Genomic DNA, 25,759 nt, shown 5'->3' with positions numbered 1-25,759 from the left:
AAGGTACGGAGTGGGAGGTAAAACTGCATTTTGTATTTAGGCACTTTGGCCTCCCCTTTGCCATTGTGGTTTCCACTTGAGGCTGTGGCTCCTGTTGCCCTGCCTGGAGGTGGTGGGCATGGCTGGTTGGTATGCAGGCATGGCTGGCTGGTGTGTGCTGGGAGAGTCCAGGCTGCCATGCACAAGTGTGGCCATTGTCGCCTCCAGTTGACCCCAGGTGCTCGGCATCTGCGCTCCTGTTCTGGCCTGGAGGCTCAGCTGCTGTTGGGGATCTGCGTGCAGGCAGTGCCTGTGCCTAGTAAGCTTCTGATGTATAAAGCTCAGGCCCAGGTGATGGAAAAAGATAGCAGTAGTTCGGGCATGGCAAAGCCATGTCCCACCTTTCCAGAGCCATGTCCTGCCTTCCTGGTCCTGGGCTGTGTGCTGTGGCATCACGGGCAGGCTGGTCATTGAACGGCTTGTTGAGCCCCAGTGGAATTTGCCTCTCAGCACATGCAAGGCAGAGCCGCAAACCCCAGCTCTCCAGTGCAGGTCCCGCCTCACCAAGCCAGGCCCGGTCAGGTGGCCCCAGGGAAGTTCTCAGTGCCTTACACCACTGATTTGCATTTTTAAAGGTAAAATCCCAAAAGGGCTGACTCAGACCCTGCTGACTAGAAATCAAATCAATGGAAGTTTTACCTGAAGAAGGAAGTTCCTTCCTCACCCTTATGGCTGCAATTCTAAATTGACCCAATATTGCATATCAAAAACAAATTGACCCCTGTAGCAGCAGAGGCCACCTCCCAATTAACATATCTTTTGTAATGGCTAAATTTTAACAACATTGCCAGAGGCCTGATCTATGCGCAATTCAAAAGTTTTTTCTATCCACAACAAATAATTCCCTACAGTGTTTTAGCTATTCCTTTCCAGTCATTTGGGGCCACAAATCTGTCATCTTTAAACCCAGGGCAAATGGGGCTGAGGAGGAATGAGGGAAGCACCCCCACTGTTCGGCGGAGCTGAGACAGGCCCTGCTAGAGGTTTTTCTGGAATGGTAGGCCTTCCACATCAGGTTTGAATTTACATCGAAGGGCCCAATGACATCGCCATCTACATTTTGGGTAGATAGCTGAAAGTTTTATTAAAGGGACAGTTAGTGTCTGTGCTGCCCCCACAGGTGCAGAAGCACAACTTTGCACATGTGGTCAATTTCTAGCTTCAACAGCTCCCGAAAAGTGTATCTTCCAGTGGGTAAGAATCTCCTCACTCTCCCCTCACAAAATAAATGCTCTGTAGTATATAGTATCTCCATCAGGGCCTTGTGATCTTTTTTACCATTTTTCCTAGAATAGAAAGCCATGTGGCCTGGTTATGCGTGATAATCTAGCAATGCCCAAGGACTAACACTGTTGAGGAATGAACTGAACCAATGACCCTCAGGAGTGGGTGCCTATGTTACACAAGTCTCTCCCCGCTCTGGTGAGAAACTTCTGAGGTGTGTGTTTGCAGACTTGTCTCCCAGAGGTTACCTGTGGACTAAACATCAGTTTCGCACTAAGCCGGTGATTGGGTAGAGCACCTCTACTGGCTGTGTAGCTTTACTGGCTGTGTCCCTTGCCTGTGACACACCTGTCTTTTTAATGTCATCTTTCTTTCTCAAATAAATTACTTGTCCTTGCTCCCAAGTCTTCTTGGAGAGTCTCACTAAGAGAAACATGAATGCTTTTTAATACTTTCCTCTTTGCTGCAACTGCAACTTAGATTTGATTATGGATGAGAAGTTTCGTATCTGTAAAATACTCATCCCTAAATTCCCTAAATGCTAGAAACCATATGAACTGAACCCGGGTGGTCTCTATAACTGTTCTCTGAACTATGTACATGTCTATTATACATTTATCGGCTGGTATTACCACTGTTTGGAGTGAGTGTTCTCCAGAAGTCTGTGACAGCGTTTATCCCCAGAGTGTTCTTGGGAGGTGCCATGGATCTTTAGAAGGGAGGCACACTTTCACATGATATTTTTCATACAGGGTAATGAAACTCTGGACCTACTATATGTCAGGAACAAGTTCGTGTTTTCTAAAATCGAAGAATGCATGTTAGGAATGGAAGAGAAAAGAGAAAGAAAGCCTCTGTCTGAGAGAGACAGAAGGGGTCCTGAGCAGGTTGCCAAAGACTCAGTCTTTTATAAGGACTTTTATAGAGTAAAATCACAGGATGGGAAGGGTTCCAGGTGAGAAAAACTGGGAACTCGAAAGGCAGACAGGCATAAAGTGGGACAGAACTATGGTTAACCAGTAAAATTAATTGCTCAGGTAAAACTGATAAAATCCGGGGCAAATGGGGAAGCAAGTCACATAGAAAGCAGGTATTCTTAAGGAGCAGGGACTCTTGTGTAGGGGGTTGGGATGGTGACTCCTGACTTCCTCAGAGTGATGGGGAGCTATTTAAAAAATAAATTTAGAATATCAGTCCTTAGGATATGGGCGCATTTATTTAATCTTTTGTCTGCTGTCTGGCCGACAGCAAGTGTATGTCTCCCCCACAGTTGCAAGTCTTCTGCACTTGCTTCCCTGAGGACCTAACCCTGTCTTGCTGCCTATAATATTTCTAAGTAATTCAGCTGCCTATAACATTTTGGCACCCTACCCTCACCATCTCTTTCTCTCTGCTTCCTGGACCATGATGGAAGTGTTTTTTTTCCACCAGACTTCCTGCTATGATGTTCTGACCTAACCAGAGGCCCAATTTTTAGACTGAAACTCCCAGAATCATGTGCTAAACAACCCTTTTCCTTTTTTAAGTTAATTGACTCAGGTACTTCATTGTAGTTATGTAAAGCTAATACAATTATATATCATGATTATATAAAGGAAGAAAGTTAAATCAAATTGAGCGTATAGAAAACCCCAAAGAGCTCAAAGGTCACAATAAGCATCTCTGTTGCAGCTCTCCCTGCGGAAGCATCCATTGAGGTCTTCCCTGCCTCTTTCCTTTCCACCAGGTCCCACCAAACCCGCAGATAATTACAGAGAGTAGTTTGTTACATTTCCTTCTAAAGTGTCTTCACAAATTAAGAAGCAATTCTTTCTCTTCTTATAAGGACGTCATTCTTACTGGGTTAGGATCCCACCCTAATGATCTCATTTTTAACCTTAATTATCCCCTCAAAGGTCAAATACAGTCACATTTGGGAAGAAGGCCATCAATATAGTGATTTGGAGGCTGGGAGCATAATCTGATCCATAACATGACCTTTAAAGTATAATGAATGGGGGGGATCTAAGTGCCTGCTTGGCAAACACAAGGTTGTGAGTTCAAACCCCAGTACAAAAAGAAAAAAGTATAATGAATAAAAATAATTAAATTGGGGCTGGGGATTTAGCTCAGCGGCATAAGTACCTGCCTTGCAAGCAGGCGGTTGTGAGTTCGATCCCCAGTACTGATAAAAATGAAAAAGACAAAAAAAAATTATGAAAAAATAATAATTAAATTATATCATGTACAGGCACAAATTCTCTATGATGAATGTGATCATTATGTATATATAGATAGACAGATATTGATATATATCAATAAAATCTGATTTAAAAAATAAAGTATAATGAGTAGTGCCTGATACCTAATGCTGAAAAAAGGGGGAACAATGGTCATGATTAGGAAAGAGGCTCACCAGGTATGGTGGCTCATGCCTGTAATCCCAGCACACGGGAGGCTGAGACAGGATTGTTGCGAGTTCCAGACTAGCCTGCACTACAAAGTGAGCTCAAGGCCAGCCTGAACTGCATAGCGAAACCCTGTCTCAAAAGACAAAAAAAAAAAAAAAAAAAAAGAGGCTCCTGGGAAAGGAACCCAAACCAATCTGATAGGATTTTCAGCACAGCTAAAAGATAAGAAGTATAAAATAAAACAGGGCTTTATTTTAAGAATGTAGGGAGTGACTCCATGACCTCCGGGGCGGGGGCTGGCATTCTCTCCACCAGACACGTGGTGTGGGGGCATACTTGTAGCTTAGGTCTGGGGTGGTGCAAGAGGCATTAGTGATGCACAGGTAGCCCATGGGTATTCATTTCATGCCACAGGTAAATTGCCTAGGGGCGGGAAAAGGTGACCTCAAGATAGAGCCCCTTAGTTCCACCTCCAAGGTTTCACTGGCTACAATGTCCCATCTGGGGCAAAAACCTTTCACTGCAATTCCTTATCTGCCCAGTATTTGTGGTTGATCAGATGAAACATCTCAGCACTAGAAAGGACTATGTGGAGATGTCATTTTGTCATCCAGCAAGGTCTTGTAGTGGGCACCTGGAGAAGGCAAGCTTCACCAGCTGCATGAGCCTCTTGGCGGTGAAGACAAATTTCCCCAACACTGCTGCTCATCATAGGATTTACACACTTTTCTAGTAGCAAACCTGTACCTTTCCTTAGAAATTTTCATCTTCTCTTTTGAAATGTTAACTGTATGACTGTGGATTTAAATTTTCTCTTTGCCCTCTAAATTTTAAGCTATGCGGAGGCCCCCCCGTCATCATCTGCTTAATTGTTTAGTCTGCTTCGTGACTGAGACTATCTTCAAATGATCCCAAAATACCAACCATGAGTCACAGAAAAGAAGATGTTGTGGTCACTACAATTAACCTAGAATTTATCTTAGATTCTTGTCTCTCCACATTATCAAGTTTTTTGCTACCTTCTATCTAAAATTTCTCATTAAGGTTGACTTCATTATCCTAGAACAATTGTGTGTGTGTGTGTGTGTGTGTGTGTGTGTGTGTGGTGCTGGGCATAGAACCCAGTGCCTTATACATGCTAGGTAAGTGCAGTACCACCATACCACTGAGCCATACCCTTGTAACTTCTCAATTTAACAAACCACAATCTTACTCAGAGACATTTCTACTCTTAGAAAAGAAGAAGGCCTGTTACCATTTGCTACAAGGTGACTTTTAGTGTCAGAGGCAGGATTTATATCTGCATCCATAGGAATATAACAAATCTCTGCAATTTCTAGTTCCTCCTTTAGTGATACACTTCAATACTGAAATCTGGGAATTCCTTTGTTAAACATTAGTGATTCTGCAGGCAGCCAGAGGATTGGGAACAATAGATCTTCTGTCCCCAGCCTAACCTGGGAGCTGCCTTAAAGGAGCCACTTTTGTGTTCAGTGATTGCAGAGATGCTAGTGGGCTGGCTGGCTGTCGTGTTCTATATAATAGGTCTGTGGATCAAGGAAATAAAAATGCATGCTGGTGACCTGTGGATGAAACCTTAATGTCACAGAACGGCTCACTCCCAAGAAAGAAGAGCACAATGAGTCACTGAACTTATTTGCTGGTGCTTGTGAAGCACTGTATTGTTCCATCAACAACATCAAAGGTGGAATTTCCTTATGTGATGCTTTTCACTATCATTTCAATAAGTAGGAAGTATATGGAGAGCCGGTTTAAGATGTATTTGTAATATGATAGGACACATGAAAAGATTAGTGCTGAATATGTAACTCTCAAAAAATGAACCATTATAACCATAATGACAAACATGAATGAATCTCAGAAAAATAATGCTCATTACTTAAAAGAGACATGGCTGGAGATTTAGCTCAGCGGCATAAGCGCCTGCCTGGCAAGCAGGCAGTCATGAGTTCAATCCCTGGTACCGATAAAAAGGAAAAAGCCAAAAATAAGTAAATAAATAAAAGAGACAGAAATTTTATAAAACTCAAAAAATAGATAAAACCAAACTGCAGTATTAGAAATGCACCCTTAGGTGGTAGAACAAAAGAAAAACGAAGAATTATAATCATAAACTTAAGATAGCAGTCACCTTTAGGCAGAAGGGATATGCCAGTAATAAGAAGAGGAGGGAAGATTCTGGAATACTGGAAATGTTCAGTTTCTTGGCCTGAGTGGTAGTTAAATGGAGGTGTGTCCTGCTCTATCTACTTAAGTATTGTTCACTTTTCTGCCCGTCTTATATCGCTCATATAAGATTTTGAAAAACATTAATTTCCGGATGTAGCCAAAAATTTTTTAAATTATAAGAAGGTATGTTATTATAACGCTTAAATAATTGATGTGATTGAAAATAGATGAATCAGTGGGGGGAAATAAGGATCTCCTTAAATAGACCATAAATCTAGAATATTCTGGTACATAACACCAGTGCCATTATAACCACTGGGGAACAGATAATTTATAAGCATCCGAGGATGAGCCCTTGAGAATGCCTACAGGAAATAATCTTGTAAAAATTTTCTTATAAATATTAAACTGTTACAAATGTGAATCACGGGCCCGACCTTCGCTGTTCGCGGTTCCAGATGCGTTGGCACTTCTGGCCACTAGGCGGCATCCGGAGGCCGAGGGCGCCCAGCTAATACGCATGCGCAGGCTTCGCAGCGGCCTGGACGCTTGCGCATCGCTTGGGCACACAGCAGTCGCAGGTGCGCGTTGCGTTCGCGTGCATGCAGTTGTGTGCACACCGTTAGTCGCGCTGTCCCGTTGTTCCAGTTTTTCTGGTAGCGGCCGAACAGACCCTGCGGTCAGAGATGTCCCAGCAGCCCATAGAGATCACTGTCTTACAGACGGTCGCCACGGATGGCGAAGACGGCTTCCCTCCGGCGGAGGTAGGCGGCGGGAGGCGGGGCCCGGCCCAGATGCGGCCTGAGGAGGTCCGGGGAGGCCCGGTGGCGGCAGCGGCGGCCCGGAGAGGCCCAGTGGCGATGGCCAGGGGAGGCCCGTTGGCGGCTGCCAGAGGAGGCCCAGTAGCGACATCCAGGGGAGGCCCGGCGGCGGCCAGGGGGACCGCGGCGGCAGCGGCCAGGGGCACCTCGGTGGCGGCGGCGGCCAGGGGAGCCCAAGCGGCGGCGCCTAGGGGACCCCCGGCGGCGGCGGCGGCGGCCCGGGAAGCACCGGCAGCGGCGGCGGCCCGCGGGAGACCGGCGGCCCGGGAAGGCCAGATGGGGGCGGTATCCAGGGAAGCCCGGATGGCAGAGGTCGCCCGATTGTTGGGGGAGCCCCTGGAGGAAGAGGGTCCTGAGAACAGGCCCCGGTCCAGAGCCGGCAACGCCGGGAGCCTGGCTGCGTTGCCGTATCTCCGCCTCCGTCACCCCCTGAGCGTTTTGGGAATTAATTACCAACAGTTCCTCCGCCAATATCTGGAAAATTACCCGATCGCCCCGGGCAGAATCCAGGAGCTTGAAGAGCGCCGCAGGCGATTTGTCGAAGCTTGCAGAGCCAGAGAAGCAGCTTTTGATGCGGAGTATATGCGTAATCCTCAGCGGGTGGATTTTGACATTTTAACATTTACCATAGCTCTGACTGCATCTGAAGTTATCAATCCTCTGATAGAAGAACTTGGTTGTGATAGGTTTATCAACAGAGAATAAAAAAAGTGACGCAGCAACACCAAAACCGCCTCTGCATTCGTGTCAAAGCATTCCTGCAACTTGATTTTGAACAGTCCAGGTGTATTGGGAATGAGACAGTACACATTTGGAGAACAAGGAAGAATTACCATGAAAAAGCACCAGAAAATATTTAAAATGTGGAAAGCCTTTGTCAGGTTCCTGGAATGTTCTTAGACCCTGTGATGGATCCAGGTTCTTTCCTCTGCATTACAGAAAATGTCTCTTCAACCTGACTTCGTTAAAAAGTAAAGGAGGGCTTTATGAAACTGAGACTTGATGAAGAAAACGCGTCAGTATTAAAGCCCATGATAAAGAAAGACATCAGATAGTGATTATAAGAATAAGAGTTACAGCTGTTTTTAGCTCTGAAAGACCGTGGGAAGAATTTGATGTTGTCGAAATATGCCCTTTCTTTTTGTCTCATATACATCAAAAGTTTTTAGTGTCAGGCTAACTTTCTGTTTCCTGCGGCATGTCAAATGGCAAGCAAAGTAAATGTTGTATATATTCCATGATAAAGTGTGTCTTCAAAAATATCAAATTTCCGATTTTTCTCTCATTCATTTAAGTCATCTATTCACTAGCCCCCAAGAATGTAAAATATACAGTGCCACCTTCCATCCTCATCCCCCTTCATCTGGTACCTGACATAACTTCTGTCAGTAACCACAGTTCCTTTTCTGTTGTTTTCATTCTGTTTACACAGCAAATGTAAATCTGGATTTTTTTTTTTTCATTTCTTCACGAAAGTTGGCATATTTCATTAAGATCCTTCCAAATCGCTATGCTTCCTTATTTTTTGCAAAACCATCCCAGGGTCAGTGAGAACTCTCTTAAGTTCCCCAGGATTCTTTTTTTTTTTTTTTTTTTGTCTTTTTCCTTTTTATCGGTACCAGGAATCAAACTCACAACTGCCTGCTTGCAAGGCAGGCGCTTTTGCCGCTGAGCTAAATCCCCAGCCTCTATGCTTCCTTATTTTTTAGAGCTGCTTTTCTTTCCATTCTGTTGATATGTTGTTACTAACCAGAAATATATTGATGGTCATTTAGTTGCTTCATATCATTTAATATTGGCAAAAAAAGTAATGGCTTATACTAGTTCATCTTCTGTGCATATCGTGTGGCATGTACGCAGATATAGGACGGCTTCAATTCTAAATGCACTTTTCATGTTTGAAAATCTCAGATTACATTTGATGGTGTAATGCAGTATTTTTCCTGAGGTTTGCATAAAACTTATGCATCTTAAAACGAATAGCTGAGATTCTTCTTTAAGTATATACAAGATTGGGGCTGGGGATTTAGCTCAGTGGCATAAGCACCTGCCTTGCAAGCAGGCGGTCATGAGTTCGATCCCCAGTACCGATAAAAATGAAAAAGACCAAAAAAAAAAAAAAAAAGTATATACAAGATGAATTTACAGAAACAAGAATTCTGGGCCAAAATACTCATTTGAAATTTTATAGGTATTGCTAAGTTGCCTTCTATCACTTTATGCACCCATGAGCAATTAATAAATGTGGTAATTTTCTTGCTGTTTAACCAATGCTAAACTATTAATATATGGGTCTTACCAATTTGATAGTTGAAAAAAGTGGAATATTTTAAATTTGCTTTTCTCTTTTAAGTGATGCTAAATTTAAGAATCGTTTATCTTTTTCTGTGAACTGTCCTTCCATATTCTTTGTCCATTTTTCTAAATAGTTTGTCATTTCTTTATTGACTCTAGTAGTTCGTTATGTACTAGTGATAGGTATGATAATATCTTGTGATATAAGCTACAAATATTTTTTTCTACCTTGTTATCTCTGTTTGACTTTTCTGAAAATCTTTTGGGTATGGAGGTTTTTGTTGTTTCCTATTTTCCCTTAAATCTGCAGAATTTTTAATCCCCAGGTTTTCCTTGTGGGTGGGTGGGTGGGTGTGCCCAGGCACACATGTGATGTTGTTATTCATATTTGACTTTCAATCATTTGGAATTCATTCTAAGGAATAATATATGGATTCATTTTTTTAAGATGTCTACCTGGTTGACCTTCCTGGGGAGAAGAAGCTGAAGACTGAGTTAATCACCAGTGGTAATGATTTAATCATGCCCGTTTAATTAAACCTTTATAAAACCCTCAACAGCAGGATTCCAGAGGCTTCCAGGTTGGTGAACACACAGAGGTGCTGGGAAAACAGTTCTCAGAGAAGGCATAGAAGCTCTATGCACCTCCTGGACCCTGTACTTCATCCTGTGCATCTCTTCCACTTGGCTTTTCCTAAGCCATACCCTGTACGTAATTGGTGATTAACTTGATGTAAACACGTCCTGTTTTAGTCTGCTTTCATTGCTATAGTGAAATAACCTGAGGTAGGCTAACTTGATAAAGAAAAGGTTTGCTTAGCTCCCAATTTTGGAGGTTCAAGGCCATGGTGTTAGCACTGCCTTATCTGTTGACAGCGTCACATCAGGTGATGGCAGTGCCAAGAGTGTGTGGGACAAAGCCATGGTATCACCTGTCAAGATGCAAGACAGCAGCTAGTCTCTCGGTGGCCTAGAGACCTATGCCCAACTTCTTAGAAGCCCCACCAGCTCAGCACTGTCACAATAAGGACCAGGCCTTGAACGTAATGTTCCCTGGGAGACAACCAAATCCAAACCATAGTACATCCCCAAAATGCTCCAAAATCTAAAACTTTTAAGTGGCAACATGATACCACAAGAGAAAATCTATACCCAGCTTTATATGATGGGTGGGGACAGTCAAAAGGCAGGTACACTAAAATATATATAAGATTACTTCACATTGTATGTATAAGGGCTGTGTGAGACATGAATGTCATGTTTATACTTAGGTCCATCCAGAAGATACCTGATGCATACGCAGATATTCTAAGATCTGAAAAAGTCCAAAACACTTATGGTCCCTACCATGTGAGATAAGGGATACACAACCTATAGACAGTAAAGTGATGGGCCTTCTGGCACGAGCCTGTGAATCCCAGCATTGAGGCAGGAGCAATAGGAATTAAAGGTCAGCCTGGGCCATGTGGTGAACTCAGGGCCAGCCTGAACTACATGGTGAGACCCTGCCTCAAAAAAACACAGAAGAAATAAAACGTTTTCCTCAATTCTGTGAGTCATTCTAGCAAATTGTTGAACCTGAGAATGATAAGGGAGACCCTAAATTTGTAGTTGGCTCAGCAGAAGTGTGAGTACCTTGGACACCCCATTTGAGACTCCTCTGAAGTGAGAGCAGTCTGATAGGAGCTGAGTAGTCTGCACTAATTCCAGGTAGTGTTGGAACTGAATTGTAGGGTACCTACAATTTTTCATACTGGAGATTAAAAAATTTTTTGTACTGGAGATGGAACTCCAGGCACTAATACTAAACTATAACCCCTATCCCTTTTTCTTATTTTGAGGCAAGCTCTCACTAAAGTTGCCCAAGACAGGCTCAAGTATGTGTTCCTACTACCCCAGCCTCCTGCAGTGCTAAGATTTTAGGTGTGCATCATCATGCCTGGCCCCACACAATTCCTGTCAGGAGTGTTAGAGCCAGGCATGGTGGCGCACTGCTGTAATCCCAGCACTCGGGAGGCAGAGGCAAGCAGATGATTGCACATTCGAGACCAGCTTTGGCTACAAAGTGAGCCTAAGGCCAGCTTGAACCACATAGCAAGACCTTGTCTCAAAAACAAAAAAGTTCAGCCTTCAAATAACAGGCAATATCCCTTTAAAATAGTACATTTTTATTATTCCCTGCTCTTGCGGGACTTAGCTTCTATTCAGGTATCAGAAATAGGCATAATGGGTTATTATAAATATGCAATTTGTAATGCGCATTTTGTGTATTACACATATTACCTAAATTATATGAATTCCAGACAAGTGAATCACTATTTAATGCAGGAGTTTTCTGAGGAATTTGAGGAACAGTGAGGAAGCCACCAACACTTGGAAAAGTGAGCTGGAGTGCTCGTGGGTTCCCCCAAGATTTGGACAGTATAAAAGGACAGACACCAAGAAGAGCTCGAGATAGCTTTCTTCACAATATTCTGCCCCACTTCCCACAGGGTGTACTTGTATCTTGCATTTTCCTCTTTTATTCAGCCCAGAGTCACTCTGCAGAACCAGTTTCTCCCTCATGCTTCACTTTTACGTTTTCAAATGTCAAACCTGTTCATTGCTTGAAAAAGAAGAAAGAAGTAGCTGTCCAAGAAAATAAAAATATTAATAGATTACAGAAATGAAGTAAAAGTGCTCGGGGACATTAAGGGCACACTAGAGGCCCTTGGTCAAGAATTTTAAATGGGACCAGATATTTCAAGATCCTAACCCAGTAGTCTAGGTTTGACATTTAGACTGTTACTGTGATGCATCTCTTCATAGCATGTAAATAGGCCTTTTTTTATTTCCTGCCTCTTTTCCTTTAATTGCTTGGTTTTAGGTTGGTTGGTTGGTTGGTTTGTGAGAGGTTGTAGCTGTGTAGCTCTGGCTGGCCTGGAACTCACTGGGGAGCTAAGATTGGCCTCAAACTTGCCATCCTCGAGCTCCAGCCCATCAGGTACTGGGATTACAAGCCTGTATCACTACACTGGGCTACACTTCTGTTTGTTACCTTTTGAGCTATACTTTGCTCAAAGTATCAAATAACAGAGCCTGGATCTGGCAACACGATTAAGAAGTTAGGTGGAAAACTGGACAGAAGGGCTGAGCCTCAAAATTTGCACTTAGAATCTACTCAGATGTTCAGCTAATCACCGTTCACTTTAAGAGACCTTAGACCCCAAATAAAAAACAAAGCTGGTAGTTGTGAAAATTACTATTTCAGCTACTACTAAAATCCTGTGGCTGTGGGCAAGATGTGAGCTCAGCCAAACTAACTGCCTATTAAAATAAAAATCACTCTTCAGAGGAAGTAATGAAGCTCTGAACCTCTCCAATGTGCCTTTTATAACATACAATATCCACTTTAAAATATACATGTGGAGGGCCAGACATGGTGGTGCAAACCTGTAATCCTGGTACTCAAGAGGCTGGGGCAGGAGGATCACTGCAAGTTTGAACTGTATAGCAAGACACTATCTCAAGAAATGAAAAATACATGTGGCTAATCAAGTCCCATACTGAAGGAGAAAAGGTCCATTGAAACCAACTGTACAATACTCAGATGTCACAGAGAAGTTTCTAATGCAGCCATTATAAATAAATAGATGATTTAAAGGAAAATATAGGTAATCAATAGATCACAGACTCTAAGCAAAGAAAGAAAACATGGCCTTGTTAACCATATAGCTAAACACCAGTTCTCTTGGAAACCATACTAGATGCTTGGACTACAGGGCATCCTCATCTGGCTGTCCTACAATATGCTATAGGCTCTAGTCTAGACATTGGGGAAGTCACAGTTCTAGCAGCATTGCTGAAACCGTGGGCTACCTGGAGGAGAAGGCATTCTGTGTGAATAAGAAAGAGACAGAGCCAGGGGCTGGGGATTTAGCTCAGCGGCATAAGCGCCTGCCTTGCAAGCAGGCAGTCGTGAGTTCGATCCCCAGTACCAATAAAAAGGGAAAAGACAAAAAAAAAAAAGAGCCAAAGGCAACTTCAAAAAATGTCACCATGTCTCATTGTGTATCGCCTCTGTCTAGGGTGTGATGCAGTGGTGAGAGGGTTTTGGTTGGGTGAAAGAGACTAATCCTCCGACCCAAAGTTACCCATACTTGTTGGGCTATGGAGGGATGGAGAGATATCATTGCATATGTGCCCTGAGAGCTGCTGGGATGAATTTGAATACAAGCTGCCCGCCCAAATGATAACACTATCTGCTGAGGAAATAATCTCTTATTCATGTCTGTATTAGTTCCTGTGCTGCCAAGAAGATGCATTCATTCTCTTTTATTACCTCAAAAACCTCCCACTCCGACAAATTATGGGCCAGAGTTACAAAGCAAGCACTTAATAAGAAAAAGCCAAATTAGTCCATAAACAGCTTGACTTACAGGAGCCCCTGTAAGTCATAAACCCCTGACTCTCTCATATTCCATTTTTCAGCATATGCTCACTTAGGCACGCTGCCATGCCGGTTTCCGGCCAGATGCTGGACAGAGGGTAGAATCTCATCTCTGTCTTCACAGAGCTCATAGTCGACTAAGGGAGACCACAGAAGAATGAGCAGGGTATGGAACTAAGACTAGAAAACCATTCTCCAACTTGGAGAGTCTTTCCTTATTGCTGAAGCAAATAAAACAAATTTGGGACATAGTTAACTCAGCAACACATAAATGTATGTACCCATTCCACAGGTATGGTGAATGAATTTTGGGAACGACGGGGGTGAAGAGTAAAATACATTTACTGAGAGAAAGAAAGCTGTTTGAGAGAGACAGAAGGGGTCCCAATCAGGTTACCAAGGACTCAGTCTTTTTCAGGGACTTTTGTAGAGTAAAACCATGGGTTTAAGGCAGGGAAACTGGGAACTCTCAAGGCAGAGGGACATAACTATAGTTAGCCAATAAGATCAATAGTTCAGATAAAATTGATTAAATTGGGGGCAAATTGGAAAGCAAGTCACGTAGGAAGCGGGCATTCTTAGAGATCAGTGACTCCTATAGGGGATTGGGATGGTGGACTCTTCTTGAGATGATCCAGATTTAATCCCTAAGGATTATACTTAAGGGTGTGGTTGCATTTGTTTTGCCTTCTGTCTTAAGATCTGGCCCACAGCAAGAGATGTGTGTGTCCCCTCCAAGGTCATCAGATATCTGGTCCTCTGTGCCAGCTTCCTCAAGGGCCTAGCCCTGTCTGACTGCTTATAATATTTCTAACTGGCTCAGCTGCCTGTAAAACCTGGACTCCACAGCAGTGTCCTCCCCAAGTCCAACTGGAAGCCCAGAGCCCACAACAATGTCCCATGCAAGTCTGTATCAAGGATCTGCACTGGGAAGCCCAAAGATCAGTGGTGGAAGCTAGAAAGTCTGCACCAGTGGGATGAAGAATCTGTGCCAGCAGCCTGAGGGGTCTGCACTGCAGCCAGGACATGATGCTCAGGGTAAGAACCAGAGCTCCTCCGAAAAGTGCCACAGCCATCCTCAGTGACAGTGAGGACCGAGGACCGAACCCCTCTGACAGTGAGAACAGCCAAGTTCACATCAGGAAACCCAGTGCAACAAGAGAATCAACAGCACCTCTGCCTTCCCGTCTAGTTCTCTTTTTATGCTGTTGGCAACGATTCTCAGGAGTCTTCCACACCCAGCACAACCCTGATTCAGTTCAGCTAAGTGTTACCAGTTGCCCCTTAGTTAATCCACTACAGTAAAAAAAAAAAAAAAAAAATCCACTATAGTCACCCTCCCTGTACACTGCAGTGTTTACCCAATAAGCCTCAGTATCCCAAGCTTTTATAGGGGTTTCCCTGTGAGGCAGGATTCACAGATCACTGGGTGCGTAATTGCAGTCCCCATCCTCCATGCCCTCACCCTGCACAGAAGCCTCTTAATTTCAACCTTCTGATCACAAGGTTGGTCTTTCTGGGTAATTTTGAAGCTACCCCATCATGAAGCTAAGGAGGGGCCCACTGTCAGCTTACTTCCTAGCATAACAAAGATCTTGCAGCACTTAGAAAATCACAAGGTCTGGTATGGGTTTTTAAGTTCTGTGCTAGGAACCAGGGACAAGAGACCAGATACATTCCATAAAACCACATCACCCAAACTGTCCTTGAGTGACCTTGAATTTTTTTCCAGAGACAGACTATGCTATCATCCATATTTGAGAGCAGTATCTATCTGAAGTGCTTCAGATGTTAGTTTTACGCCTCTCCTGTCAGCATTGCTTGCATTGAAAATTTGAGTTCAGATTTCCTAGCATAGATTTTATGCAGTTGCTTCTTACAGATTCCTCTTCCAGGCAGGCTGTTGAGCTTTCCTTTGTGCTCTTTCTGACCTTAGAAGACAGGGTTTTAGGTCACTAATGAGTATTATATATCCCTCTAGCACTTCAAGTTCTTAGTGTTTACAGTTCCTCCTTATTTTGTTCTGACCCAAATTCAAGGACTTTATTAAATACTTCAGATTACTCAGGAATCCAAGAGACCAAAACAGAGATAATAGATCCCCAGGTTTTCAGTTCACACTGACAACTACCTTAAAGGAACTACATCCTTAAATTCCAGAATGCTGACAGGCAGCAGAGGCTTAAGCAGCAAGCTAAGGTTGTTTAAACATCATGTTTTGATGGGAATAATACAAATGGAGATAACCACTTGTCAGAAATCTGCCCACCATTGACTATTCCAGATACATTAGTCTGCCAGAGCTGCCATAACAAAATTTCACATACTGTGTGGTTTGAACAACAGAAATTATTTCTTGTAGTTCTGGGGGCCAGAATTCCAAGACCAAAGTGTTGTCAAGATTGGTTTGGGTGAGGGCTTCCTTCCTGGCTTATGACTAGCTTCCTTCTTGCATGTCTTCAAATGGGTTTACTTCTATGTTCATGGGGTCACTTTCTGAACTTCAAAGTGTTAACTGAACAAAGGACAACGTACAATTTTGGGGAAATTAACTTGCCCAAAAAAGAAAGGCTGATTTTTTTGGTAAATAAGTCAGCCTGGCTGCAGAGTTTATAAGGTATAGAATTCCCAGGAAATATGCTAATATACACAGTTAAGTTGGGTAGAAATATTCTAGGCAGGGCTAAGTCCTTGAGGGAGTCAGTATAAAATATGAGAACACATTACAGCTGTGGCTGGAGGTGCATCTGTTGAAGGCCAGCCCTCAAGGGAAAGATGGAATGACCAGGCCTACATACCTCCCCAGGGGATAAAATAAATCGCATCAGCTGGTCCAATGAAGTCTAGATAAACATCAGTCACTACGATGGGCGACCAAGACCCCCTGATCCATCCCTTCCTAAAAAAGTCCTTGTTCTTTCCATGTACACTTGCTATGTGACCTGCTCCCCACTGGGTCAATATTACCTAAGCAGCTATATGTGTAATCTTATTGGTTGATCATAGTTTTGACCCACATTGTATCCACATCGTGATTTTGCTCTACAAAACTTCCTTTGAGAAGCAGGCTCATTGGAAACCCACTTGGACCCTCTCCTACCTCTCAGGAGCTCTCTCAATAAAGTTTTCCTACTGTTAACCTCTGTTGTTCTTTAGAATTCACTCTTTGATTTGGGGGAACATAAAATCAACATATGTGAAATCTAACAGGTTGCTGGGGATTTAGCTCAGCGGCATAAGTGCCTGCCTTGCAGGCAGGCAGTCGTGAGTTCGATCCCTGGTACCAGTAAAAAGGAAAAAGACAAAAAAAAAAAAAAAAAAAAGAAATCTAACAGGTTGGGAATTATATTTACTTCCCCTATATCACTAATGGACAAAATTTCCTTAAATTTCATGTGACAGAGTCACACCTCACCACAAAACCAAAAAGCTGATAATTTTTAAAAGGAAGTTAAATGGCTCTCATGCAAATGTAAAATGCACATGTGTCAAAGATTTGATTTAACTCATCTTTTTAGTAAGAGAAAAAGAGGCAACTAATGGCTCCTAAAGAAAGTCACAAAGTTACATGGAATAAAAGAGTGTTGAAAAACACTTTCACGGGGCTGGGGTTTTAGCTCAGCAGCATAAGCACCTGTCTTGCAAGCAAGCCATTGTGAGTTCAATCCCTGGTACCAATAAAAAAAAAATAAAAAAAAAAACTTTCACTTCTGCTATCTATGAATTATAAAAAGCACACAGCCCCCATAGAAATCAGATACTTCTCAGAGACTCCCAAATTCTATTAAAGAGGAATCTACCTCTCTAGCTCATTCCAAAACTTTTCTTGCGTCAAGTGAATTTGAGTCTCCTTGTACTCTAATGCACAGGAACCCTTCAGAAAGGACTCAAACACATAGGGTCAGGACCAGTTTGCCAGGTCAGAAAAGAGATCAGGAAGGTGTCAGCAAATGGATATGAACCTACATTCTCCTTTTTTTTTTTTTTTTTTTTTTTGGTCTTTTTTTCCTTTTTATCGGTACCAGGGATTGAACTCACAACTGCCTGCTTGCAAGGCAGATGCTTATGCCACTGAGCTAAATCCCCAGCCCCCTACATTTTCCTCTTGTACACATTTCACCTACAACTCAAAATTTTAAAACACATTTGGAATAGAGAGTTATAAATCAGACCTTTCCCTTTTCCAACTTTTTGCATATCCTGGAACAATGAAAAGAAAATGGAAACAATGGAAAAGAAAGATCTACATTATGTCCACTTGATCTCTGCTTCCAGGAATGAGAGAAACAGTTTGCAGAAAAAGAGAGTGGAGAGGGAGAAGGAAGGCTGTTAGATACAGTTAGGAAAACAGCACCAGGGTAATAACTACTGCATGACTGGTAGCACTGATGGTGGTGGTGGTGGTGAAGATAACAGTGATACTTGACTGTTCCTGTGACCCAGGGCCAGCTGTGGGCCAGGAAAAGAACCAGGAAGTCAGCTTGCCCTTCCTGGGAGCCAGCAGGTGTGCAGGCTGGCTCACGAGATCACATGCACAGGGTGTAGGTGACTGACTGATTCAGCGGAACACAGGCTGGGATGATAGCAGCTGAGGTACAAGAACAACTTCATGCTTATATTGACTGATTGACTTTGCAGGCCTGGGGCCAGTACTCTCTGAGCATCTGTTAAGAGGATAACACTATGCAATATAGTAACTGTGAGGAATTCCCTTCTGCCTTGTTTTTGAAACTCAGTATTGTTCTCACTGTTTTGTCCTGTTGTATTGCTTTTACAGTGAAAACAGTAATGGTGGTGACCATGGCAGGGCAAGTTAATGGATACCGAGCAACTGCTGCAGCCAGCAGAAACACTGGAACGACATACAGGATTTGGAGGCCGATTTATTTAACGTCAGACGGGCACTGACTAAAAGTCAGTTGGTCCTCAGAATGTCAGACCTCGAAGGCCCAGCAAGGGAAGTTTTTATGGGGTGGCAGACAGGGAATACAGAGACAGAGTATTTGGCTGTCATTGATTGGTTCTTACAATATGCCTCCCAGTGACCAGCTGTTTCATGGAAACAGAAGTAGCCGGACCTTGTAACAGAACTGTTACCTGGGTAACTAACAGACTGGCTGGGGGCATTTTCTGCTACACAACAGCACCGAGAACCTTTTAATACACACCATCTTTCATGTTTCTATGTCATTGGCCAACCTTGGGAAATAGTGATTTCCACCTTCCCAGAGAAACCATGGAGTAGACTGGCAATGAAAATATTTTTTTAAAAGCCTGGTGCTATAATCACATTTATCTTTGTTTGAAAATATGAGCTGAGCCAGGCATAGTGGCACTTGGGAGGCTGAAGCAAGAGAATCCCAGCACTTGGGAGTCTGCAATTCCAGCAATCCCAGCACTTGGGAGGCTGAGGCAGAAAATCACTCTGTGTTCGAGGCCAGTGTGGACTGCATAGTGAGTTAAAGGCCATCCTGAATTATATAATGAAAACGTGTCTCCAAAAATAAAACTAAATAGGGGCTGGGGATTTAGCTCAAAGGCATAAACACCTGCCTTGCAAGCAGGCGGTTGTGAGTTCAATCCCCAGTACTGATAAAAAAGAAATTAAAAAAATAAAAATAATATATATATATATATATATATATATATATATATATATAGTCAGGCATGGTGGCACACCCCTGTAATCTGGCACTAAGGATCACCATGAGATCAGGTCCCCTTGAGGAAAGATCTTACACTGTTGCCACCAATCTTCCTCTGACCATTTCCCAGGGGGAGCTGTGACAATATACTATTGTAACAGTGCATTTGAGAAGAAGGAAATAGCTAGGTCTTTTCAGGATTCTGGACACTGGCTCTTAGTTGATGCCCATTTCAGGGGACCAAAACGGGGGCTTATGGTAATCAAGTGACAGATGGAACAGGTTCAATTTACAGTTGGACGACATGACCAATCCTGGTTATTTCCCAGTTTTTGAGTATACAAATTAAAATAGAAATATTTGGCAACTGGAAGATTCCTTGCATTGGCTTGCTGACCCAGACTAGGAGGCCCATTATGTTGGGAAGAGCTAACTGAAGCCCCTGAAACTTTTAGTACCTTTCAGTATGCTGATCTGATGCCAGACTACATCTCCAGAGGAATGTCAGTGATGAAAGAATTGGAAGATGCCATGCATACAAAAAAAACAACCCAAATATCAATGGAACAGATTAGAAGATTCAGAAACAACTGCAGACACACTAAGCCACCTGGTCTTTGATAAAGGTGCCAAACATGTTCACTGGAAGGCTCTTTAATAAATGGTGCTGAATAAATGGCTCTGCACATGCCCAAGATTAAAACTGGACCCATATCTTTCACCACACACTAAGTTAAATTCATAGTGAGTCAAAGATCTAAATATTAAAACAGAAACAAAATCTGCTGGAAGATCGAAACAGGGAAAACTCTTGAAGACATGGTGTAGGCAAAGACTGTATGAATAAAACCCTGACTGCACAAGCACTGTCATAAAGAATCAACAACTAGGATCTCACGCTATTGAAAAGCTTTTGCATAGCAAGAGAAACCAGCAGTAAAGAGCACAATGTGGGAGAAAATGTTTGCCAGCTGTACCTCAGACAGAGGATTACTATCAAGAATATGTAAAGAATTTTTAAAAAGTCAGTCCTTCCAGATTTAAAAACCCAATCCAAAAAGGGCATCTGAGATGAATACATACTTCTCAGATGAAGAAATACAAACAGCAAATAAATACGTGAAAAAATGTTCAACATTACTGGCCATTCAAATGATGGAAATTAAAACAACACTGAGATTCCACCTCACCCAAAAAGAATGACTATTATCAAGAAATCAATGGTCATGACAAACCACAGTGAAAAAAAAAAAAGAAATCAATGGACCAGAGATTTAGCTCAGTAGCACAAGTACCTGCTGGGCAAACACAAGGTTTGATTCCCAATAATGAAAAAAAAAAAAATTTAACCAATAGTAAATGTTGGAGGGGCTGTGGGGAAAAAGCCCTTCTCCACCTTTGGTCAGAGTATGCAACTGGTGCAACCACTGTGAAAATTAGATTCCTCAAAAAACTAAGATCGACAGGTGTGGTGCACTCCTCTAATCCCAGCACTTGGGAGGCTGAGGTAAGAGAATCATTGTACTTTCGAGACCAGCCTGGGCTACAAAGTGAACCCAATGCCAGCCTGAACTGCATAGTAAGACCCAGTCTCAAAAAGACCAAAAACTGGCCCCGAATCCAGGCCGGCAGCTTCCTGATGCTGTTGGTTTCAAGCAGGAGCCTAAAGAGATGTCTTCCTATGGTGTGTTAACCATTTCAGAACTTGGGCAGTGAAACAGCCAATTCATTAGAAAGAAACAGCTTGAAACAACGCCTCACTCCACCTCTACTCACCATGAGTAGCTGTGAGAGTGACAGGCTGCAGCGGCCCAGGACAGGAGCCACTAGCGTTTCCTGGGACCCATGCCATGCCGGGACCTGGAGCACCAAGAAACCAAGCAACTCCTCCCCCCATGCCTGGTTTGTTTTGTTGAACTTCAATATACATGAACGTATGCACAGCTATTTTGAAGAGAACAAGAGACTACAACCTAAAATGCCTTTCTCATTCTGTTTGGATCAGTTTTATACTATGTTGTTTTGTATGAATTCTCTCTGTGAAGACATGGACAACTATTTGGAAGAAAACAAGAGACAATATGATAGATAGTGAAGATCTCAGGTCGTCTAGCTTTGAAATTTATATGTCTTACATTGCTTTCTTATGTCCTATTTTGTTCCGTTTTGTTGTATTTAATTTTAGCCCCTTTAAAATTAAAATAAAAAATTTTTTAAAAAGAAAATACAAAAAGACAAAAAAAGGGGATTTAGCTGAGCAGCACAAGCGCCTGCCTTGCAAGCAGGCAGTCGTGAGTTCGATCCCCGGTACCGATAAAAAGGAAAAAGACAAAAAAAAAAAAAAAAAAAAAAAAACCCTAGGATTGGAAGTTCCATTTGACCCATGTTTTCCCCTTCTGGGTATCTTCCCAGGAGAATTAAAAACATCGTGCTGCAGTGATACATGTGCATCCATGTTCATAGTAGCACAATTTGTAACAGCTAGATCTTGGAAACAACCTAAATGTCCATCGACTGAGAAATAGATTTTTTAAAAAGATGTGGTACTTTTATATAATGGAGTATTACTCAGCCATAAAGAAGGATAAACTGGAGAGTTTTATAGGTAAATGGATGCAACTTGAGACGATACTCATAAGTGAAATAAATCAGACATCATGTATAAACATCATATTGTCACACTAATGTGAGAAGCTGAAAGAAACTATATATAGATATATATTTGTTTATATATATTTGTTATATAGATATAGATTTGCTAAGATAGTTATACTACTGAAAAGAAAAGATGTCTGGTATAGTGGTTCATGTGTGTAATCCCAGCTACTCCAGAGACCAAGGCAAGAGGACCACAGGTTCAAGTTCAAAACCAGCCTGGACAACTTAGATTCAGTCTCAACATAAAAAGTAAAAAAAGGGATGAGGATGTAACCCAGAGGTAGACAGCCTCTGAGTTTGATCTCTATTAAAAAAGAGAAAAAGGTGGGGCTGGGGATTTAGCTCAGCGGCATAAGCACCAGCCTTGCAAGCAGGCGGTTGTGAGTTCGATCCCGGTACCGATAAAAAGAAAAAAAAAAAAAAAAAAGAAAAAAGCACAGGTGGGGTTCCCGTCTTTAACTCAGCCAATACACCTGTGTAGAAGCCAGGTGTATCTTCTTGAAGAATGATGAATAATCATAATCAGGTGTGACTCCACTTACAGCTGTCATCCCAGATGTAGTGTCTCTACTGGACCTGGCATCTTCTTCAAAGCCACTGAGGACGAGTCTCAAACACCATCTGCTATGATGGGCCCCTGGTGCAGGCCTGTACTCCCTGAACTCTGGAGGCAGAGGCAAGAGAATCGCCACAAGTTCGGGCCAACCTGAGCTACCTAAGGAAGCCTGAACTACATAGTAAGGCCCTGTCTCAACAACAACAAAAACAAAAAGTGCTATGACAAGAGTGACAACCCATCACTTTTGCTGCATTCAGTTGGCTAGCAGCGAATCATGGTCTCACGCACTCATCTGTGTTTCTGGGTGATAGGTGGGTGAAACCAAAAGAGCACAGGAGAGTTTCAGGAAAGCAAAGCTCATTACATTCACCGTTCTTAAAAAGGCAGAGTCACAGAGTCGCTGCGAAATAAAGGGATCGCATGGGGGAGGGCCAAGAGAGCCAGCTCCACCAAGCCTGCGGGCAGCAGAGAGTGAATGAAATCCTGTGGGCAAGAGCTTTCACTGGAGTCCAGGGAAGCCCGAGGAAAGGTGCAGGGGTTTCACTGGTGACTTTGACTACTACTGGTCACATCCAGGGGAGAAAAGGAAGAGGAACTTGTGACGGACCCAGCTTATCACAATGGTGCACCTGGTCTCCAGGGCAGGCTGCTCACAGCGTTTGTGGAGAGATTGAGGCAGCAGGAAATCCAAACACACTCGAAGGAAGGGAATTCCACAAAAGGCTCAATGCCAGGAGGCGCGGGGGGGGGGGGGGGGCGTCGTAAGGTCTGACCCACCGAGCAGCAGCCTAACAGTGAACCTAGCGGGACTTTTTTAAAGGGTAGGCAAAGATGTGGTGCTTATGAGGGAGAAGGAGACACAGTCCTCAGAAACGCTAGCAGAGAAAGAAGACATGACTTTTGTAAAAGGAACCGGATTCTTTTAAGTTTACAAATTAAAATTTGCAGAGTTCCATTAAGATGGTGATAGGATTGTTTCCAAAAGATGAGAAGTATAAAACAAAAGAGGCCTTTATTCTGAGAACACGGGAAGAGAGAGAACCAGCAGCCCCAGCCGCTGGAGTCCGGCTCTCTCTCCGGCGGACACGTGGCATGAGGGTATGTAAGTAGCCTCGGTTTGAGGTGGAGCCTAAGGGGGGCATCAGGGATGCACAGGTAGCCCATTGGTCCTAGGTTTGGCGCCATAGGTAAGTTCCCCGGGGCGGGGAAGATGGCGGCACAGGTAACTTCCTAGGGGTGGGGGAGATAGGGGCTTCCTGGTTCCGGTTGAGGCTTTTCTGGCTACAGAGTCCTGTCTGGGCCAAAACCCTTTCAATGGGAACTGGAAAATAACCTCATAGGGAGTTCCCCTTGAGTTTTGGGGTGCTGGGGAAGGTACTGAGGACTGAACCTGGGGCCTTCACACTAAGCTACATCTCCAGCTAGTTTTTAAAATATCTTTGAGACAAGGTCTCGCTAAATCGCTGAATTTTCCAGGCGTGGCTCCAATTTTCGATCGTCCTTTGTCGGCCTCCCAGACTGCTGGGATTGCAGATGGATCAGGTTCCTTCCACCAGAACATTGAATTGGCTCTAACGCGCAAGGTGGTTACAGCCATAATGGCACCCAGAGCCGATACCCGGCGCTCTGGGATCGCTCACAGTGCCTACGCCTGCGAACCTGTTTTACTTCCGCAACGTTTACGCATGCGCCAAGACCCACACATGCGCACATCCATGAGAGGCGCAGTGGGGTTGTTTTTTGTGGAAACGCTCGACTAGACGTCGAGGGTGCTGAGTCTCCGAGATGTCCGAGCTCCGCGGGGAGAGCAGTGCCCAGAAATGGGTGCAGTGAGTGGCATTGGCCACGTCTTGCAGATGGGAGTGGGCGGCAGGAGGCGGGCGCAGGAGTCTCAGGAAGGCCCAGGGGTGGAAGCTGCCAGCCCCATGGCGAGGGTGCGGGACCGGCTCCCAGGCCGATCCCCAGCCACGAACCGGGCTGATGTCAGTGCCCACCCTCCACGGGCAGCTGGGCCTCATAGGAGTCAATCACCGGTTATTCCACCAGTACCTGAATAATTCCCCCATGATCCCCGTTAGGATACCCCGAGACATCGAGGAGCGCTGCAGGCTGTTCGTGGAAGACTGCAGTGCGACGGAAGCCGCCTTCGACGCGAATCCCCCCGAGATGGACGCCGACGCTGTGGCTTTTGCCCTCGCGGTGACTGCGGCGGCGGACGACTGTCCTCTGGCCAACTGAGTCTACGATCAGGTGGTTGGCAAGGTGGTCAGGACCTAGTTGGTCATTAGAGGGAAAATGCAAGCTTTAAAGAGAGCACTGCAGTGCGCAGTGAAACACGGAAGGAGCCAGTAAAAGAAGTCGAAGGGCGCCTGAGATTGTAGAAGTTGCTTCTGAGATCACAGGACACTCAGGACGTCGCTTTATGACTGACTGTTAGTCGTCATTCCTTCAGCATTTGCGGGAACTCTTTCAACACTGTTTTACCATAAAGGATGATTTTGCAAAGATAAGTTGTAAGAAAAATAGCCAGTGATAGAAACCAGAGAAAGTAACCAAGATGACCAAAGACATAAAGGAAATGCAGTAAATGGAAATCCACCTATGGCTCAGTTGTTAGGATGCAAAGCTATTGAGATCTCAGAATTCAGGGAACTTCAAAATTTGTGATCATCTCATTGTCATCTGACAGCTCTGTATAAAATTAATTTCCATGTGTCCTAAAAAACTTAAGATGTATGTATTCAAGAAAATGTATTTATAGTGAGGTAAATATATTTTTAAGACTATATAGGGGCTAGGGATTTAGCTCAGCGGCGTAAGCACCTGCCTTGTAAGCAGGCAGTCGTGAGTTCGATCCACGGTACTGATAAAAAAAAAAAAAGACTATATGAAATTGGGTAAGTGTGGGAGTGGATTTGTTTTTGTTAATGTTTAAATTTTATGTTATTCAGGACGACATTTACAAAACTCAAAAAACAAAGGATTATAGCTGTGTTTAGCTGTGTCCCCCACCAAGTTTCAGGCAGTCATAGGTGGGGCTTTTTCAGAGGTGGCTGAATCCAGAGTGGTGCAGTGTTGGGATTAAAGGTTACTAAATCACTCTACACATTGGCTTGGCACTGCCCTAATCCTGGTAGTCTAGATAAAATATAAGAGGCAAAAAGATACTTGTCGTGCCCTTTGTTTGCTTGTTTGCTTTACTACCTTGTGCCTACCATGAACTGTTTCTATTCTGTAATGCCTGTAATGCAATGCCTCCCTGTTTTGGTATCAGCCAATCTTGGACTGACACCTTTGCAAACTGAGCTAAATAAACCTTTCTCCCTTTAACTTTGAGTGTCTGGTATTTTGTCTCTGTAATTGAGAGAAAAGTAAGACAGAGTTTAGTACTGGAGGAATAAAGTCATTGCTGTCACTGTACCTAACCATGTGGTTTAGGAGCCTTTGGAGCTGGCTTGTGGAAGAGGAAGAGTAGGAAGGTTTGGAGATGCTGACCGAAAAAGCAGAGC

At 43.5% G+C, this 25,759-nt stretch overlaps 2 protein-coding genes and 1 non-coding gene across 3 annotated transcripts; all 3 read left to right on the top strand.

Moving 5' to 3' along the window:
- Positions 1–6,361: 6,361 nt before the first annotated feature.
- On the top strand, positions 6,362–7,931 carry Eid2 (EP300 interacting inhibitor of differentiation 2). Its single transcript, XM_063252740.1, has one exon. The coding sequence runs from the start codon at positions 6,530–6,532 to the stop codon at positions 7,367–7,369; it is 840 nt and encodes a 279-aa protein (XP_063108810.1). The 5' UTR covers positions 6,362–6,529; the 3' UTR covers positions 7,370–7,931.
- A 12,710-nt stretch (positions 7,932–20,641) lies between these two features.
- On the top strand, positions 20,642–20,778 carry LOC111756019 (small nucleolar RNA SNORA2/SNORA34 family). The gene has a single exon (XR_002790522.1). It is a non-coding gene; the product is annotated as a small nucleolar RNA SNORA2/SNORA34 family (small nucleolar RNA).
- Positions 20,779–24,070: 3,292 nt separating this feature from the next.
- Eid2b (EP300 interacting inhibitor of differentiation 2B) lies at positions 24,071–24,488 on the top strand. The gene is made up of 2 exons (XM_003467169.2): positions 24,071–24,232; positions 24,297–24,488. The coding sequence occupies exons 1-2, from the start codon at positions 24,071–24,073 to the stop codon at positions 24,486–24,488; spliced, it is 354 nt and encodes a 117-aa protein (XP_003467217.2).
- Positions 24,489–25,759: the final 1,271 nt, after the last annotated feature.

Source organism: Cavia porcellus, unplaced genomic scaffold (genome assembly GCF_034190915.1).
Source record: "Cavia porcellus strain 051 isolate PalLab524CR breed Dunkin Hartley unplaced genomic scaffold, mCavPor4.1 scaffold_7, whole genome shotgun sequence".
Lineage (NCBI taxonomy): Eukaryota > Metazoa > Chordata > Mammalia > Rodentia > Caviidae > Cavia > Cavia porcellus.
This window is presented reverse-complemented; position numbering and strand designations above follow the sequence as displayed.